Genomic DNA, 18,596 nt, shown 5'->3' with positions numbered 1-18,596 from the left:
CTTATAACTGTTTGAAAATGATCTAGAATTTAGAAATATAATAGATATTTTTCAAATTGTTATTTGATACGTAAAATTCATATACGCTTATACATAATCCATAAACTTAGATCTTAGACAGATCTAAATAATAAATTAATTCGGTATCAATTGACTACAATTTACAGAATTTAAAGTTGCCAATGTATAGAAAGGCTTCTTAAGCACTTTTATGTGATCAACGTTACGAACACAGTAGATATCTTGGATTTGATCATTTAAATTACAACAAAAAAGATTAATATAGATAATCTAAACCACATTTATTATTGATACTTTATATTTCATAACATCAAATGACACTCTAGAAAAGTGCATTTGTTTGGTGTTGTCTTTCAACTGATTATACCACCGGAGAGAAATTGAAACAGTTTTCTTTGAACATTTCAAAGATAATTGAACGGAAAGCATTTCGCATACTTTATTATTTTTGAAACTATGAAAAATGATAACAAATCCTTTACTTGTCAAGGAAAAAAATCAGAGAAAAAACACCAAAAACGCGTAAACAAATAACTTTCAAAAGCACAAACAGATATAGTAGCAAATATTCAAGAAGAGAGTATACGACAGAAATAAGAAAGTAATTAATTCCATTAATCTACAGTATTTTAAGTTCATCAAATTAACATAACAACAAATGAAACTCATATGATATTATTAAGCCAATAAAACTCAAACAGCATTTCAAGATAGTCAAAGGGACCAAGCAACACATGTTATACTCGTATCTGGGGAGTGGCAATCAATTCCATAATGCTAATTACGCATAGATGATTTTCCGGGAAGCTTTCTTGATCAGTCATATTTAAACTTGAAGAAAAAATAATACAACTTTACAAAGCAGTATGTTTATGGTATATTTTGTTTTTGTTTTTGTTTTTGTTTTTGCTATAGCATGGTTATAACACTATGATTAATTAGATATAAAGTTGTAGATATATTGCTAAATTCGGAATGATTTTTATTTGAAAACATTGCAAAATACTTGAAAGTCGTATACATTCCACAAATAGACATGGACATCTTTAGTTTTTATTTAAATGTCTCAGAATAGTTTATGATATAACACGATGGTAACAAAATTGCAGTAAATGCATTTAAATTGCAAAACAAATCTATAATGATGACGCTATAGATTCTAAACAAAGCCCGATAGTAAGAGTGTTGATACTAAACATATTAAAAAGGCATTTTAAATGAAGTTATATATTTGCTTTTCAATTTAACATTCAAATTTGTCTTAGGAATTGTCTCTTTTATTAAACTTTATATAACGCGGTTTTTTTATTTACTTATGGGGTAGGACATACCTGTATAGATCAAACTCAATAATTGTTAAGCTAAATATACTCATTTTAATAATTTGTATTTTGTTCTACATTTGACGCTATGCCTGTTTTTTCTAACATTATTTCGGTGAAAACCCAATGTTTTTGGTATAGGATTTTTAATGGCGAGGAAGGAGGAAGTGATATGTGACTCTGTTACCTTTGGCTGCAATATATATGGAAACAGAAACAGACCCAAGCTATATAAAATATGTCTTAAATGTATACCTCTTGCCTGATGTAGACAAACTCAGTACCTATTCAAACTCAATCTAAATTTAAAGAAAACTGAATATGTGTATGGCAGCTATTTAATAATGTTGTTTCCAATATGTTTTAGCTTGAGTAAGGCTTGTGGGTGCATTCTTTTTTTCAAATTTAATACTAAGCTTTCAAGGAGATTCTGGTTGATTTGTTTTATTTCCACAATATAGTCTCAGGGGTATAAATGTGATATACTTTCTGTTTTGCAAAATGACAGATTTTGCGACTTTTATTTTTTCCAAAGATACTAGTGAGATATCATTGTCGATACGTTGGATTAAAGATGGCTTATTTCCTCGATGTTGCAAACCACTTTTGTACAACAATACAAACAATATATAAAGATAGTTTAATTTGGTAATCAGTCAAACATTGATATACATGGAACATATTTTTGAATAATCAACGTTTTAATTGTTGTATTGTATTTTACTTGTCCAAAAAACATACTGTCTATTCCAATAGTATCTGTTATCAATTATGATTAGTACTGCACATGTATCATTTTTTCGCTTAAGTCCAATACAATGATATCAATGGTGAATGTACAGAAAAATTAAGTATGGCCTTTATTTCAATTACATTTAATCTAATTGTTTTCTAGATTTCCCTTTAGAGAGAGAAAAAGTACTTTTGGTATCATTTAGTAGACCAAACAGCTATCACAAAGGTAATTCTAATAATAATTACATATTTAGCATCATACAGAGGCAGTCTTAAAGTGAATTGTGTTTGAAAAATCATTTTGTAACTTGAAATTGAATTGCTGATTGAATGCAAAAAATATTTACATAAATATTGCCAAACAGTTCTGCCCTGAATTAAATAAATTTAACAAACACAATACCTCAAATTCATTCTTCATCCAGTTCTGTTGTGTATAAAGTATACACAAAATACATAAATGAGTAAATTAACTAACTCACAAAATTATGGTTAACATATATAAGAAACCATTCCTTCGTGATTTAGTGTTGTCTGCAATAAAGTATGGTAAATAATTGTAATGACTTACCACTTCTTGGTCCGGTACTGCCCGCAATAAAAGCTGGTGATTGTATTGTGAAACAGTTGCCATATTCGTAAGTGACGATATCTTTGATATTCCTATATCAGAAACAAGTTAGATATTTACATACAGTGTAACATTTCATCGAACATGTATTGTACACAAAATGTGCTTTCAATCACCCATGCATTTATACTGATTGCTTGTCATTAGTTTTGAGTCCATTACATTTGTCATTACTTGCCTTATAATCTTAAAAAAAACAGTATCGTACACTATGTACGTGTTCATGGCAAATACTATTTTTTAACATAAACGTAACTATCATATTTTTTTTTACAAACTTCAATGCATCAATGTATCCGTCTTAATTTGTTGTAAGGCAGTAATCAAGTGAACCAAGGTTATAGCGGTTATCAAAAGAATGTATTCCAGGGACAATGACCAGACATGGAAAACAGACATATACAACACAAAACATAAAGTAACTAAAATCATACGTACAAAGTAACAAAAGCAAATGAGCAACTCGGACTCCACTAAAAACTGGGAGCATGGATCAAAATGGTACAAAGTAATCGGGGATGTAAGAGTTCGGATACGTTGCGGTTTATTGAAAACAATAAGTGTTACGGAATAGCCACGAAACAAAGTTTTGAACTTCAACTTTGAACGCTAGAACTCTAACAAATAGGCTTCTGGAACAAGGTTATGTTGCTACAAGATTGAAGTCATCACTACAGAAGTTTTATGGTCGTCATCATGAACTCATGGATCGTTATGGTGTATCCATCAGCACCATGAAAACTGATTTATTCAACGGGTCATAGTTTTCCTTTCCTCGTTTGTCTACCCCGGACTTGACTTTTTATGAGCAACTCGGCGCGTGTTTCTAGAAAGGCAGAGGACGCTTACCCTACCGGTGCACCTGGTCCATGCTCCCAGTTTTTAGTGGAGTCCGAGTTGTTCATTTACTTTTGTTACTTTGTATGTATGATTTTAGTTACTTTATGTTCTTTGTTGTGTATGTCTGTTTTCCATGTCTGGTCTTTGTCCCTGGATTACATTCTTTTGATTACCGCTATAACCTTAGTTTCCTTGATTACTCTTTGATAAAATCAGGACCAGATATCCGAAATGCTCTGTGGCATCTTTTATCTGTTTGTAAAAGTAAAATCTTTTTTGATGAAATGCTCTGTGGTATATATTGTCCTTTTAGTCCGTTTTAACAGATTCCTTGTTATTTTTGACTCGATATGCTCAGTGTATTTGTTTTTGTTTATTGTTTTTTGGTTTGTTTGTTTGTTTTATTTTGTTGTTTTTTTTTAATTGTCAAAATTTTGATAAAGTCATGGACATGCTCTATGGTTGCTATTGTTAGTTTTGAAAAAGACGTGGTATTTGTTTTTTTTTTCTTTCTAGGGAACAATATTATTATTGATAATTTATTTCAATTATTTTATTTGATAATTAATGTACCAGACATAACTTACGCATTACAATTTCGACCATTGTATGTACACGCCATCAGCATATGTTTGAGTTGGTGTCCAACGATCTTCTTATCTTTTCTTTAAATGAAACAAGGGTTGTGGATGCATTAAAATATTAAACATTTTTTGCCGTTTTTGCTTATCTTAGAAGTTTGATTTTTGCTTCAAATCATAGAATTATAGCAACCTAATTTGTCAAAACGTGAGTATATAAGGTTGAGGGAAAACTATTTTTACTAGGGCTATTTGAAGAAACAACAAAAAAAAACAGAAGTAAAATTGTTTTTATCAAACATATATCACGCGTATGGATTAACTATCTGTTTTACATAAACATTCTTTTAAGTCTCCGTACCTTATTCAAATAATACTTTGACTTTGGGATCACACTATATAGGATTTCACTCCGAACATAAATTTTGGAGAGGCAGGTCATGCTATGTAGCAAGAACTCACCACAATACTTCGACCAGACCTAAATTGGAAGTGCACAAATCGGAAGATTGATTTGAAACAGTACTTTCCACAACAATTATAAGTTTTTATTCTTACAGAATGAATCTTTCATGTAATGTTTAGATCGTACCTGTCAATTTTTAGGTATTCTTCTTTGAACTTTTCATATTCTATTGTTTCAGGAAGTGGAGATGTGTATGGATCCAGCATATAATCCTTCAAATAGCTAGTCATTGTTGACGGATCATCATAGTAGTATCCAGACCCATAATCATCATATCCTAATGTTGTGGCGTAGTAATAGTCGCCACTACCAGAACTGTCATATCCCGACCCAGAACCGTCATCTCCTGATCCAGAACTGTCAGATCCAGACCCGGAATTTTCATCTCCTGAACCGGAACTGTCATCTCCTGTAGTAGACCTTTTATCTACACTGCGTCTGCGTCTTTGGTAAGGGGTAGTTGTTCCATAATTCACGTATGGAGTTGTTGTAGAGGCTTGCTGAAGATAAGTTGTTGATGACGATTGTGTCCATGCCGAGTAAGATCCCTAAATTAACATAAGAATTTTTTTTATTGACTGGTTGATATCTCATAAAACTTTTGTTTTTCATTGGTCGATACTTTTGCGACAAATATTATATTATATTTATATGATATGAACATTCGTTGTATGAAGATGTAGTTGTAGAGACTATATATACACTAGCAGCATTGCTGGTACTAAAAATGATATAAAATAATCATTGAGGTTGAGCCTGTAACAAACTTTGGGCGTTCTAAGTATTATTATATATTACTTGAATATTCTTATTTAATCGCGTTTTATAGATTTAGATATTTTCATAAGCAGTCAACGCTCCTCTTAAATCATAACTAACATTCATTACTTTTCAATGTTTCAATGATCAAAATAGTGACAATATTAGAAAAGTACACTATATATTTAGTGCAGTAAAGAGGTTATACAAATAGTCAACGACGGGATTGCATTTTGATTCTAATTTATGCAGCTTTAGCTTTACAAATTCTTCATCGGAATTTTACCTTCTTGAATTAGATGTTTTCAAAATTAAAGGTTTACTTACGTTTCACGAAATTTATTTCAATATATTTTTTTTTTTATAAATTCATCACTTACATTAAATATTTGCTGTAAAATCGTGCTCTCGATACTGTTAACCTTTGACTTTCGAATTGTGTTCATATTACAAATAGTAATTGCTGGAAACGGAAGTGGTTTGAACTCCATTTTTACTTTTGTTTTTACAGGATATGAATAATACAGTGTCATGATTGTGTACAACTGGTAAGTTGCGAAACCAAAAAGGCTGAGAAATGCAATCGCCCATAAAGTTTTGATAGGAACAGATTTATCTCCGGCAAGAAATGAGATACCATGAACATTCGACTGAGATGCTAATCCTTGTAATGCACGTTTCATGGATTCACTTCCTTTCTCCTCTGTAGCAGAACTTCTTTCTTCGCTCTAAAAAGAAAAATGATTGTATAATCGATATTCAGCGATAAATACAGACTACGATTTGTTTTAATTTATGTAAAATTCTGTAGATCTAAAAATGCCTTAAAGCGATTGATGCACATTACAAATATGGCGTAATATTACCTGGTTGATGCTCCCAGATTTTAGTGTCAGATTTGCTCATTTTTTTTGTCCTTGGATTACATTCTTTTGATTACCGCCATAACCTTGGTTACCTTTATTACTCTATCAAAAAGCTAACCTTACAGATTGTTATGCGTAATGTAAAAAATATGACTGTTTATTTAGAATAGTAATAAATCCTTATTATATTCAATATAACGTCAATATTGTGAGCTGACCACTCACTTTGCTTTATAGTTTAAGAGCAGTTCCCTGTAAGCATCAGAGTGGTGAGGAAATTAATGCTACACCACAGAATTTGCTGATATGTAGTGTACTGAATAATTCATGCATACAATGACTGAAAATATTCCAATGGTCCATGATTCCTGAGGCAAAACGCATGTTTTAGTGTCAAAATTGGTTGCTCTTACGAACTGTTTAGTGCAAGAAATTGTAAAACTATTTTGAATTCACCACTTTAATTATGAATAATACTCATTGTTTAAAAATTCTCTCAAGGTATTGTGACAAAGTAGATGATAATTTCATAAAAATCTTGACTTTTTGAATTGCCATTTGATCACTTTTGAATGTAGCCTCTTGATAAAACGTAGGCATCGAACAATTTCTGCTTTCGGTATTCATGTTTTTCTCCACACAATATGAGAAAATTGAAAACGGTACACTTTTCTAGCAAAAAATATAATGTAAAAGTCGTACTTATAGCAACTATTGCTAACGCTGCACAGAAAAACAATTCATTTAGCCCTATTTAGGTCACATATATTCCTATGTTTATTTATTTATACATGTAATCTAAGTATTCATTCATCTTAATAAAAAATATCAATTTGTTTAAACAAAAGTTTGTAATTATGCTAATACAAACTGCAATGCTATAGACAGACATCTACATGTATATTAACTTAAGTTAACAAACATCAAGAATATGTGCACATGCGCTTTGTTTTATGTTAAAATCATCATATTGTCCTTTTTCACTTTTCATTTTACTGCTTCTAATTTTCAATATGCATTAAGAATGTGTATATCATAGGTTCTCAAAGGAATAGATAGTGAAATACTACCGTAGTTCGTTTCTGTTTCCAGTCTTCATCCCCCATATTTACAAAACTGCAAAATTTACAGCTGATGAGCCTGAGTTAGTAACCAAAACTGATGACTTTAATAGGACATATCTTTAACACTTTAATTAAGAAAGGAATTCTGAAGAGACTTTTTAGTTCACATTTTATCCGCCAAAATACTCCCGCAGAGCACTAAGCTTGTCGTAAAAGGCGACTAAATAGTGCTCAGAACCCATGGACGGAGGCTAGTACGCTTTGTCAACGGAGCAACCGTGTTGCGTGTCCCAGGTGGTGGAATGGGGTACCCTTGGCATGCACCATGCTGGGGTCATATGGTCATAATACGGAAAACCTGACTGCAAACCATCGTGGTGCACCGTGTTTGGAAAATTTCTCGTATCACGCATGTTATAGAACCCTGCAGTGGTATTCGACAAGAGGAGGAGCATTTGCGTCGCCACAGGAGGCTAAACTGCCCGACCCTACCTACTTCTCCCAATTTCCAGTGGCAATCGATCCTTTTAACCTTTTGTCCTATCCCATTTTATTTTGTTTCATCATCATTTCATCTTCATTTTATCATCTATTTCATGTTCATTGCCCGGATATAGCTAAACAATTGGTGTTTGGCGTTAAACACCTAAAATCAATCAAACAATCATCCAATCTTCAAAATAAAAAGTTTTCAATTTGGACGTTTTTACACAGTCCACAATGATAAAATTGTGAAAAAGAAAAATTCTGTTATTTTTTTTCATAGAAATTATCAAACATGAATTTGTACTTGTTATTTATTTGAAACCTAGTAATTTGAGTTAAGAATTTGAACTTTTTACATTCTAAATATTAATCAGTTACCAGTTATCAGTTGAATGTCTCACAAATATTTGCATAATACAACTATTATTGCATTGTTCTGAAAGAGGAATCAAGAGAACCAAGGTTATAGCTGTAATCGAAAGAATACAATCCTGGGACAAGACCAGACATGGACATGGAAAACAGACATACACAACAAAGATTACAAAGTAACTAATATCATACACACAAAGCAACAAAAGCAAATGAGCAACTCGGACTCCACTACTAAAAACTTGGAGAATGGACCCGGTGTATCGGTAGAGTAAACGTCCTCTGGTTTTCTAGAAACGCCCGCCGAGTTACTCATAAAAAGTCAAGTCCGGGCAGAGGAAAGAGGAGGGGAAAACTATGACACGTTGAACAAATCAGTTTTCATGGCGCAGATGGATACACCGTTACGATCTACGAATTCGTGATAACGACCATAAAACTTCTGTTGTGATGACTTCACTCTTTAAGCACCTACCCCTTTTCCAGAAGCTTATTTGTTAGAATTCTAGTATAGATATATATCTTTCTTGTAATTTGGTTTAAGATGGTATCCGAAGATTTCTTTTACACTATCTATGAGTGTCTTAAGACAAACTTTATAACATAAGGCATGATGATTCATTTTTGGGCAAATATTACCCCTCTTTAATGTTCATATTCTTCACTTTTCAAAATTATAAACTATTACTGAAGGACTCAAAATATAAATGTACATGTAGTAGAAATAATCTCTTTTGATAGATTTGAATGCACCGAATAGTTGATGCTGTCTTTGGTTACACTGTTTTATTGTTAAATTGATAATTTTTCAACCACTATGCAGGGGTTGAAGAAGGAGTTTTTACCCATGTGTGCTGTTACCATCACTTGGTATCTGTCGTTGTCGTTTCTTTTTTCAGTAAACTTGGTCATAAGCATCCTTGGGGTATTTATTTTCAATATAGTGTCAATAATATATAGATCAAGAGTAAAACATGGCCGCCATTCCTATTTTAGAAGACAATGGTAGGATCACTAATATCTACTTGAGCCTCAAAAATTATATGAGCTATCAAAAAAAAAAAACAAACAATTTCCTCTTTTTTCAGATTTCAGACAAAATCCAACTTTTAATTTATTGTATGATTCTTCTAATAATAAGAACCACAAAGTCTCATTGGGGCAAAGTAGTAAGTGGATTCCTTGTTAGTGTATTGTCCTTGAAATGGGAAAAATGACGTTTTTGGAGTTTTTAGCCGACATCCTGAAAACTATAATAGATAAAGTAAAACAATATATTGGCGAAATGATCTTTATGGATCTCCATTGCATCAAATGTGTAAATCAACACTTTGTTAGAGTTATAGCCCTTGAAATGCACAATAATTACTTTTTGGAGTTTTCAGGGAGTATACTAGAATCTATGGTAGATAGAAAAGTACTTTGATATGACGAAATGATCCTAATGATAAGGCCTAAAAAGTAGAGTTATTGCCATTGAAGTGCAACACTTTAACCAGGTGAGAGATTCAGATTCTGTGGAGCCTCTAGTTTCTACTAGTTCAGGAGTCTATATCTGGTCAAGTCACCAATGAATAAAACGTTGATTATCATCGAAATATCAAGGATAACGGTTTCCATAGTAACCGATTGTTTGCCAAAAAAAATCATATTATTCTTTTTTTTTAATTGAGCCATATTATGGGCTTATATACCAAATTTGTTGAAAATCTAACACCTATGATTTCCCAGCCTTTGTTGGTTCCTTTGATGCTTACAGAGAACTACTCTTAATTTCTGGATGCATTAACTTGATGCATGTCTCTATATGTAAACTGTATGTTTGTTCCTGTTGTATGCTTCGTGCGAATCAATAAAGTGTTGTAAAATATTATATTTTAATATCTGTGAAATTCATCATATTTCAGCGTGATCAAGAAACATTATCCATTTCATATAAGCTATCTTAGCCACGTCCCCTAACTACGGAACTACTTCAATGGTATCCTATCACACTAAAAGCATGCATGCTAATTACTAATGGTGCCATCGATTGACAGTTGACATTCCAATACAAAACTCGGTTAAAACGCATGTAACTTTCAAGTACTAAACTCGGTTTAAACGCATGTAACATTCCAATACAAAACTCAGTTTAAACGCATGTAACTTTCGAATACTAAACTCGGTTTTAACGCATGTAACATTCCAATACAAAACTCAGTTTTAACGCATGTAACTTTCGATTACTCAACTCGGTTTTATCATTTGTAACATTCCAATTCAAAACTCAGTTTAAACGCATGTAACTTTCCAATGCTAAACTCGATTTTGACGTATGTAATATTCCTCCACAAAATTGGATTAAAACGCTTGTACATTCCAATACAAAAACATTGAAATTCAATCCGCACCATATAATCCGTCAAAGCTGTTTGAAGAAAGTAAGCAATGTATCAAAATTTATTTAATTCCAAGAGACAAATAAGTAAATTGAACAATAAATACGAATGTTGTAAAGTCGATTTTAAGAACATTAAAGTTTTGAATTTCGCGTGGAAGGTGGAAGCTGACTTGTTTCTGTTTGGTATATGGCAGTAGAGTTCAGGGGTGAAATCTGTGCACTAGTTTCTTTGGGAATTGAAATATTTGTTTGAGATTTTTGAAGAAGAGGAGGCAGTTGTATGGGCAGATCTATAATGTAGTGTTCCTCTGATTCATTATCTTGGAATTTAGGCAGTAATAAATCCAAGACCATAACAGTTTCCTGGTCATTTGTCTCTATAAGAGTTTTATTATATTGTAATGCTTCAATTTCTTTACCGTCGATCTCTATGTGTAGGTCAAGATATGAGGCTGACTTCATAGTAGTTGTATGCTTAATTTCAAGTTCTTTGAGGGCAGATTTGATGTATCAAATCCCCGAAACTAGGATTGTTTAAGGCTAATACGTCACCTATATAGCGTAAATTAAGGTTAAAGGATCTAGCTAAACGATGTTCTTTCTTTTGGGTCAGATCAGCTATTGAGTCATGGTCATTAGAGTGGAAGATTAGGTCAGCAAGCAGAGGAGTACACTTTTTCCCTCTGGAATGCCGACCGTTTGTTGAAAAACGCTATGTCGGGGATGAAAAACTCAAGCACCTGGGAAACATCTTCTTGGTATATTTGGGAGATGATTTGGAACTATTTTTTTATGAAATATAAGGAATCTCTTCCAAGAACTACATGTTTGTATCCAGGTGTACCGTAACATCAAAGGTTTTAATGCTAATATATTCTGATAATAATCTTTTCCAGAAGATCTTCCAATTTTTTGAGGATCTATATTGAATTTATTACCCCTAAAGGGATAACAAGTGTCGTGGTAGGACTGCAGACCCTCTTTGACAGTTGTAAGTATAGTTGTTAGACGTTTTGAAGGAGGCTTGGTGGTACATTTTATAGATCCAGCTATGAAGCATTGTTTATATGGGTTCTTGTGAATTTAAGGAATCCAGTACATAAACGGTAGATCACAATAATCGTCTTTGGTAGAGAGACCAAAAGAGGATAGCACATATATATGGTTTTCCACTCTCTCTTCTTTAGAGAGTGTAGTGGCAGGATAGGTATCCTTACTGCTATTATTTTCTGAGTCTACCTTTGTTTATAACTATTGGATGTAATACGTTTTGCAGACAAGACCAAAACATGTTGTTTTCAGGCTTTGTCTGCTGGTACGACAACATATTAATCATGTGTAGTAGACAATGTTTTTGCTACATCGGGGTCTTTGAAAACTAATGTTGCTTGGACACTCATTGACCTTCATAAAATATTCATACGTTTCAAAATTAAAAGCCTAATAGCCTGTACCCACTCTGACATAGAATTAATGTCTTCTTCTCGTTCATCCATTTTCTTGAGTAGTCCTCCACCGAACAAGTAAGAACTTTAAAGTTATAATTCCAATTTATGGAATTTCGCGGTATTTTGGACCTTCGGAAAGGAGACTTTTTTATGATGTTTTAACCTCCCGGAATGGCGTAACCGAAAGGACCATATTTGATTGGAGAGTTTTTGCAAGAACTGTCAGGTGGTTTAGACGTGAAGTTCCTTTTATAATTGAAAATTTTGGATGCAATAGGTGAAGTATAGAAATATGTAAGTATATTTTTTCAATATTACGTACTTTCAGAACGAGAGTTGGAAGATCCTGTTAATTAAAATGTTGATAAATTGTCGGGAATTTCCTGGTATTAATTCCCCAACGATGACTGCACATTCGTTTGTTTAATCGTTCTTTTGTTTCACCGACATATACTAGACCACATATGTTGCATTCAAATCCGTTGATTAAGTTTGTCGATATGCAACTTAAGTCATTATGACTTCTTGTGTGAAAGATTTTGTACTAGTGAAGAAAGAGTCAGTTATTAGAATGTTGCATGTTTTGCATTTTTTTTTTAATTCTAAATTTCGATACACAACAATATGGTTCGTTATCGTGAAGTCAAATAAATCATTCAGACTGGTAATATATTTGATTAGTTTAAAATAGTCAGAATTTGTGTACTGAAATAGATCGGCAGCAGACAGGACGTGCGATTTGGTACAGATAAAGAGAATTGTTTTCGATGATTAAATCCCAAAACAGTTTTTGTGGTGCTCATGTTGATTTATAATCAACACATGCGTGAACGTAAAGTCATAAAACATTCGATTGCAGAATACACACGAACCGTATGTGCTGTTCGGGGAGTCAGTACGGAGTTTGGTAAAAAAAAATGTTTTTTATGGTTATGATGTGTTTTTGCTAGTTATCAACAAAGGTGCTACTTCTATGTGATAAATAATTAAATTAAATCTAAATACAATTTAAAAAACGTAAGAAATTAAAATAAGAATTGAGAAAAGATAAACCAAGAATATTTGTTTTGAGGGATGCCTGTCATTAGGAGAAATCCGTTTCTGTAAAATAAATCTCTTTTTTTTCACGATTACGACAGTAAATTGATATAGTCCTTATATCGCTGAACAAGTATCTAATCTTGTTCTTTTTTAAATCAAGTATTTGTTTCTCTGTAAAATCGTGATATCGATTCAACATTTTAATGTCAGAAGATATAAATTAGTCCAACTTTCATACACGTACATGAAAGATGATACCACCACAGTATTGTAAAGCTGTATGAGAACAAATGCGTATATGAATTGGTATTCACTTTTTCAATACAAAACGCCCCGTGCAGGTCCGGGTGTGAAAAGAATAGGCCTGCAGCAGTGCTAAGCTTGTCGTAAAAGGCGACTAAATAGTGCTTAGAAATCTAGCCGGGGGCTAGGCGCTCTGCCCACATAGCAATTGGGATGTGCGCCCCAGGTGGTGGAATGGGGTACCCCTAGCGTGTTACATGCTGGGGTTGTCAGGCTATAATACGGAAACCCTGACCGCAAACCATAATGGTGCACCGTGTTAGGAAAGATGCCACGTTCCTCGCACGTTAAAGACCCCGGCTGTGGTATTCGATAGGAGTAGGAACCTTTGCGCTAAGCCACAGGAGGCTGAATTGCCCGACCCTACCCATCCATCCATTTTATCATGTGGCAATCAAAATTTATTGACCCTATTATCCTTGTTTCCCATCCCATTTTTCATTTCATGTTCATTTTATCATCCATTTCATGTTCATCGTCTGAATATAGCTGAAATTTGCTGTCCGGACGTAAAACCCTAACAATCAATCAATCAATACAAAACAAGAACTGTGTCCTTTTCGACAGGTGTTTGATGTGCAATCGAAATTAATATGCTGTAAATGAAATCTTGTAAATGCGTTGAAAATGTTTTGTAATAAAAATAGGATAATCAGTTGAAAAAAAAAACCAAATGACCAAAATATGATCGCGAATGCGATTTATCGTGCGTGTAAAACTTGTTCGATTCATTGCTATTGTTAACATAAACCGGCGAATTTTTATTCGCGTAATGCCATTCTAGTGGGAGAAATCCAAGAGTGAAATTACCAAATTTATTTTACATTATAAATCATCGATTTTTTTTACACAGAGAACATTCAATAAATCACTGCATTGTATTGCGATATAATACACAATGTCACTGTATGATTACTTAATGCACCATCAAATCCTACGACTCATTAAACTTTCTACTTACTTGCAGAAGTTATATCTGCTTTATAATTTGATATGTATTACCGTACATGCTTAATATATTTACAATGAGAATGTTTCTTGAATCATATTTTAACCAATGAAGTTCAAATTACAATATAAACCAATTACTTCATACAATATTATCGAATAAGTTTTACCAACAATTGAGTAGACAACAACTAATTTGTAATACAAATACGACATTTAAATCCATATCTAACATTTCCAATCCATCTACCTGAAACCAATTAATTTCAATTAATAATTCATATGTCATTAGTAATGAATCCTTGAACATTAAAGCAGTCTAAATATTATGGATTGATCAAAGGAATTAACACCAGAAATATGCAGATATCCTTTAACTTGAAAAAGCTATTCAACCTGAATGTAAATGATTATTGAAATATGATTGTAAATGTTTTGTTTCGTCCTCAATTGTCCATTAATTGGTACTAATGCATATATTGGCTCTTTTTCTTCCAGGCAGATGTGGTTGCATTTTTTAGAACAGATAGAATCAAATAGTTTAAATAGAATTCAGGAGAATTTCTTTATGTATACATCTCGAGTTTTATAAGTGTTGTCAAAATGGCAAAGAGAGAGTGGCAAGGAAGGTATGTTATTTTAATTCAATATCGATGAATACACATGCGTGTACATATAAGAAATGAATTCCAATGATATAGCGATTGACCAAATGCCAAGCACCACACAATAGACTTCAACAGGTCTCAATAGGGTCTTTAAGGATAGACAAAACCCATACAATAAAGAGACTGTAAAAAATGCCAAAATAAATAATGTGAAACTATTCATAAAAGACAAACATCGAAATAATCTATACGCAAAACGTAAAAGGAATAAAATTGAATATCAAAAAGCGTCCACCACTGGGGTTCAGGTTCCTGGTGTGTTGGGGTTTAACGTCTGAGCAGCAATATTTCAGCTATATTCAGACAATGAACATGAAACTGATGATAAAATGAACATGAAACGATGATAAAATAAATAAGGGATGGGACACAAGGACAATGGGGTCGATAATTTTGAATGCCACTGGAAATAGGGAGAGGTGGGTAGGGTCGGGCAATTTAGCCTCCTGTGGCGGAGCCCTATGGTTCCTACTCCGGAAGAATACCACAGTAGGGTTCTTTAACGTGCGAGGAACGTGACATTTTTCCCAACACGATGCACCAATATGGTTTGCGGTCAGGTTTTCAGTATTATAGCCTGACAACCCCAGCATGTAACACGCCAGCGGTACCCCATTCCACCACCTGGTGCACACATCCCAGTTGCTTTGTGAGCAAAGCGCCCTATCCCCCGACTAGGGTTCTGAGCACTATTTAGTCGCCTTTTACGACAAGCTTAGCGCTGCTGCAGGCTTATTCTTTTAACACCCGGACCTGACCGGGGCGGTTCCTGGTGTGAGACAGGCACATAAAATTTATGGCGGGATTTAACGTGTCAGGGCAATATACGTATTATTAAATTTGAACATTAAATCAGATTTGGAAGGTTGTTTCTGAAGCTTGGCCATAAATTAAGATTCATAACAAGACAGGAATAGATATGGTGTATAAGAAAAACAAGTTGTTTTCAAGGTTTAAGATTCGAATATTTACAATGTTTTATCATCAAGATATTTTCCGTGCAGACAAATTCTTATTCATAGGATAATTAATTGGAAAGAGTAAATAACCAAAACATTATCTCGAGTGCCGAAGAACGCCTAGATTTAACGAGTGTGCGGAACCTGTTCCGCGCATGAGTTAAATTCTCAAGAGTTCTTGGCACGAGTGATAATATTTTGATTATTCATGACAACCAATTGATTATCCTGTCTATTATATAAATTTCCTTCATAATTTTTCGGTATTTTCAAATTTTTTTAATTCTGTGATTAGCGGAATGATATCAAAGATGTGATATATATTTTTTTTTCATTTTCTAAATGGAATAAAAATCATATATCAGATTTCAATTTTTTCAAAATCGACCAAATATGAATTTTCGACTGCGGTATTTTAAAAATGGCGATCGAGACGCACACGATTGTTTTTGCCTTTTGCTTGAACCATTGAACATATATACCAAGTTTCGGCAAATGCTGATTTTTTCGAGATATATGAGTTACAACTTTCCAGTGTAAGAAATGGGCACGTTCAGTCAGGCGGCAACTGAATTTTTTTTTTCGAGTTCTACATCCTTCGAAGAGTAGTTTTAATTCCTGAGAATTTTCATTTTAAGCGGAAGAGTTAATCAGAATTTTGGATATTTCAAAATATGCATTTGATCACGCTTAGACATTTATCCATAATCAGTTTAATGAAAGTACCTAAATTAAAATTTCTCTTTTATATACGAAAAAAACGAGTTATTTAGTGATAAATTGCATATATAGAAACGGACATTTGAATGAGATAGTAATCAATGGAAGCAAGATTCTAGCGGGAATAACAAAAATGTAATCCAGGAACAAGGACCACCCATGGAAAACAGACACACAACAAAGATAATGCAATAACAAAATAAATACAAAGTAACAAAAGTTCATGCGCAACTCAGACTCCACTAGAAATAGGAGCATGGAGCAGGTGCACTGGTAGGGAAACGTCCTTCGCTTTTCTAGAAACAACAGCCGAGTTGCTCATAAAAAGGCAAGTTCAGCGTAAACGAAAGAAGAAAGGAAAACTATTGACAAAACTATACGATAAACGCAATGACTTTTCATTTCATATGTCAAATTTCCTTTCATCTGTGGCAACACCCCTTCAACACTTGTATATGACACATTCATATCACAACTCAAACGTTAAGCTTGGCGGTACTACGCATACTTTTTGTATCGTGCCAGACTTCTTACATTTAGGCTTCTGGAACATGTTTATCAAACTACAGGTTTAAAGTCATCCCTGCAAAAGTTTTATGGTCGTCATCATAAACCCATGAACTTTTATGTATTATTTTGATTATTTTATGTTCTTTGGTGTGTTTGTCTGTTTTCCATATCTAGTATTTGTCCCTATATTACATTCTTTTGATTTCTGCTAAAAATGTGATTCCCTTGATTACTCATTGAATTAAAGACCACAAATATACGGTCGTTGAGATATTTCTAGATGGTATTATAATCTTCATTTTGGAATATTCAGATTTAATTATCTGTCCTCTAGTATAAAACCTATCGTTATTTCAAAAAGACACTGCACTTGCATAAATATGATGAAAAGACCTTAAATCAAACCGAACGTTGAAAGCTTTAATTTCTAATACATAATCGATCACTTTATAACTGGTGGTTTCAAAATTCAAATTCTTCTCATAGGTTAGATATTTGTTTACTTTTCTGTAAAAAGGTTTGAAGAGTTCCCGTATAAAGATGGACAATTGAACTTACCGTTCGGTTGTCCCAATCATTTTGGCATATATTCCGCATCATCCCATCCATCCTTTCCTTTGAATTATTATGAATGAATACTTGCTTCACAACCATATTCTCTTTATCAATTACTGATAAATATAGTTCAGTTTTTAAGATAAAAATGTATTATTGTTGTATATTGATACCCATGTCGTTTCTTATCATACTCCTTTTTCACGAACGTTATAGAGGAAATAATATGTTTTCTCGTAATAACGGTTCTTTCTGTCAATGGCTGATTTGTGCTACTAAGGCGTTACACCCAATTTTCGGAATTGTTCCGATTCAGTAGTTTGTTTAGCTGAGAAATTATCAGTTGTTTCATCTGAATAATTTGCAATGGTTCTATATAATGAATATCAAATAGAAATTTTCAAATTCTAAAATCCCTTGAGATATTCAATCCAAAGGTAAGTCATTACAATAAATCATCTGCGGTATACCATTTTAATCATATATTGATAGCTTTCAGTTGGATCAAAACTTCTTGATACTTTAGTGGTCTAAATTGAATAATGTCATCATATATGAAGACTGATCACTTACAATCGACGTGTTTGTTCTTGCAAATATCACAACCGAGGAGGAGCCGATAAAGTCAAGAAACAGGATGTAAAAATGATTGTGTTTCTAAGTTGTTGACAATAGAAGTTTTAGCCCCATAATGTTTTGATTAGAATCTTCATTCGTCAACACAGAAGAATGCTATTTATATATGCCTTCCTCGCAACATTATGTTGACCTAGTTCTTTTCTAAATCGCCAATTTGAAAATGTTCCTGGGTTGTTTCAAGTAAGTGTTTCGAACTAAATATCATACAACTATGAAAAGAAAGAGAAATAAAATCTCAACTAAATTTTTAATTGTTTCACAGTTTGATGTGTAAGAATT

The 18,596-nt window shown here is 33.1% G+C and overlaps 1 protein-coding gene across 1 annotated transcript in view; it reads right to left on the bottom strand.

Moving 5' to 3' along the window:
* Nucleotides 1-18,153, bottom strand: part of LOC148603759 (epithelial sodium channel subunit beta-like) — a 32,025-nt gene extending 13,872 nt beyond the window's left edge. The window contains exons 1-5 of the mRNA XM_088553096.1: nt 17,682-18,153; nt 5,736-6,083; nt 4,723-5,144; nt 4,137-4,214; nt 2,650-2,741 (exon numbers count right to left, since the gene is read on the bottom strand). Coding sequence (XP_088409222.1) covers nt 2,650-2,741; nt 4,137-4,214; nt 4,723-5,144; nt 5,736-6,083; nt 17,682-17,777 — 1,036 coding nt within the window. The 5' untranslated portion in view covers nt 17,778-18,153. The remainder of the gene's footprint in view (nt 1-2,649; nt 2,742-4,136; nt 4,215-4,722; nt 5,145-5,735; nt 6,084-17,681) is intronic.
* Nucleotides 18,154-18,596: the final 443 nt, after the last annotated feature.

The sequence above is a fragment of the Perna viridis genome, chromosome 11 (assembly GCF_037379345.1).
Source record: "Perna viridis isolate PV_CMFRI_1.1 ecotype Kerala chromosome 11, ASM3737934v1, whole genome shotgun sequence".
Classification (NCBI taxonomy): domain Eukaryota; kingdom Metazoa; phylum Mollusca; class Bivalvia; order Mytilida; family Mytilidae; genus Perna; species Perna viridis.
This window is presented reverse-complemented; position numbering and strand designations above follow the sequence as displayed.